The 2333-nt window shown below is 40.2% G+C and overlaps 1 protein-coding gene across 1 annotated transcript in view; it reads right to left on the reverse strand.

Annotated features, from left to right (window-relative positions):
* Nucleotides 1-2333, reverse strand: part of Drg1 (developmentally regulated GTP binding protein 1) — a 23328-nt gene that overhangs the window by 12283 nt on the left and 8712 nt on the right. Inside the window, exon 4 of the mRNA XM_023705858.1 lies at nt 300-369. Coding sequence (XP_023561626.1) covers nt 300-369 — 70 coding nt within the window. The remainder of the gene's footprint in view (nt 1-299; nt 370-2333) is intronic.

A 2333-nucleotide genomic window follows, 5' to 3' on the forward strand; every position in this document is an offset into this window, starting at 1 on the left:
GGCCAGCTCAGCCCACCAGGGGGCGGGGCTGGCTGGCATGTGGTGCTGGGGGATTGAACCGCGGTCCCTGATGCTTTGCTAAGCTTATTCTAAGTAGGTGCTTTAGACCACTGAGCCATCTCTCCAGCCCGGTGGTCCCTTCAAATTTTGACATTTTACTCAAATAAAAATGTTTTGATATTTTAGTACTCTGCTACTTTGACATTCTAGTACTTTGCCAGAGGGGAGGAGAGGGAAGGGGAGAAGAAATGATCCCTGATAAAAAAATTTATCACAGGATGATGCTCTGTGTTACTCACCTGCAATGACTTGACGACCTCTACCTTTCCCGTCCTTGGCCCCTTCAATGATACCTGGGAGATCTAGGAGCTACAACAGTAAACGCAGGGGGAAGGAGAGAAAAGGAATAATCAGTTGTAAATCTGAACAGGCCAAACATAATAATTCACTTCTCAAGTATCCAAAATGTATTAGAAATCAGACTTCCTTATAAAGTCAGACCATAATTTATTTATTTTTCCAGTACCAGGGACTGAACTCAGGATCCTTAACTTGCCAGCAAGCACTTATTCTATTGAGCTATCTCCCCAGGCCCTTAGGATAGGGTTTTTTATTTTTTAAGACCACAATTATTTTAATTTCACTAAACATCTAGTAAATATCAGCTACAAGCTTTTTATACATGTTTCCTAGATTAAAATGCCTAACATCCCTATCAAAAGTAATAGTCAAGTTCAAAGTTACACCACTTGCCCAAAGTCATAATCCTAACAGAGCAGACTGTAACTTATACATTTTGGGAGATCCAGCCCTAGCCCAGGCCCCGAAGCAATGCTCAAGATGAGGACCAAAGCTCCTCCAGAGTTCATCAGGAAAGCCAGCATGACAAGGTCCTCCAGCAGAACAGCACAAGAGAACTAGCAGCTCACAACAGCTTATGCATTTTGGGACAAAATCCACTGTTCTACATTACTGTCTTTCAGTGTTCCCCCACTTTTGAGAAAGCTGAGCCTCTATCCAAATTCCTCAATGCAGATCATCATCAGATCTTAACGTTACATGTGATACTAAGACTTCAGTAAAATCTCAAATCAAGAATTTCTCCAAGGGGCTGGGAATTGGCTCAGTAGAATAAGCACTTGCCTGGCAAGCTCAAGGGCCTGAGTTCAATCCCTGGTTCCTCAAAAAAAAACACTTCTCCAGCAGTTCTTTATAACACAACACAAAAGAATCACCTGGAAAACCATTAAAGATGTAGACAGCTAAGAATCATCACTGCAAATTCTGATTTGGAATGGCTACAGAAGGGTGCCAAACCTCCAAAGACGACTCTGATATGTATCTCCAATAAAAAATGACTGCCTTATTGTCCAGGAAATGCAGTAAAGTAGAAATTCACATAAGTCAGAATTCACCTAATGATAAGAATGCCAAAAGCACATGTGATTCAAAAATTCGTATCTCAGCAAAATTACAAACTATTAGTTAGGGGCCAGGGAGATGGCTCAGTACAATAAGCACCTTGCCTGGCAAGCGCAAGGGTCTAAATTCAATCCCTGGTTCCACCAAAAAAACAACAACAAAAAAAAAAACAAAAAACTATTAGTTACAGCTCTTAAGAGTCCATCAAAAGCAGTTTAAAAAGCAACCAAGAAATGAGAGGAAAAAATATTATTTAAATCTTAGAACTGTAGGATTTTAAGAATTAGATATTAAACTACTTCAGACTTGAGTGTCGTTACAGATTAGGTAACGTAAATGTTTGAGGCAACTGTGTGTAAGACAATTAGGAGTTCTAGGAATCCTGGCAAGATGAAACACATCCCATAATTCACAAAGCACCATGTACCTATTCTGTGGGCCAATGGCTGCCTACGTCTTCAAGACATGACATATCCCTTAGCTCTTCTTTATGATATCCCTGCTAGGCACTGGTTCACCACTAACACTTTTAGGTACTACTGTTAGGCACTTTCACTGTTAAAGAATTAACTTAACAAAAATCCTTCCTTATAATTCTTAAATGGTTCTAATTCTGTATACCACTTCTAAGTTACAGATAACAAAAACTGGTTTTGGTTGTTGTTGTTTTTGATAGTTGTGAAGGGTTAATGTGAAAGTAATGTGATGAGTTAATGCAAAACTAAATGTAGCCGCATCTCCCGCAAGAATGAAGACCTTTCTTAGCAATCAGACAGTCGACATTCCAGAAAATGTCAACATCACACTGAAAGGACGCACAGTTATTGTGAAGGGCCCCAGAGGAACCCTCCGGAGGGACTTCAACCACATCAATGTGGAACTCAGTCTCCTTGGGAAGAAAAAGAAGAGGC

Source organism: Octodon degus, unplaced genomic scaffold (genome assembly GCF_000260255.1).
Source record: "Octodon degus isolate 3935 unplaced genomic scaffold, OctDeg1.0 scaffold00230, whole genome shotgun sequence".
Taxonomy (NCBI): Eukaryota; Metazoa; Chordata; class Mammalia; order Rodentia; family Octodontidae; genus Octodon; species Octodon degus.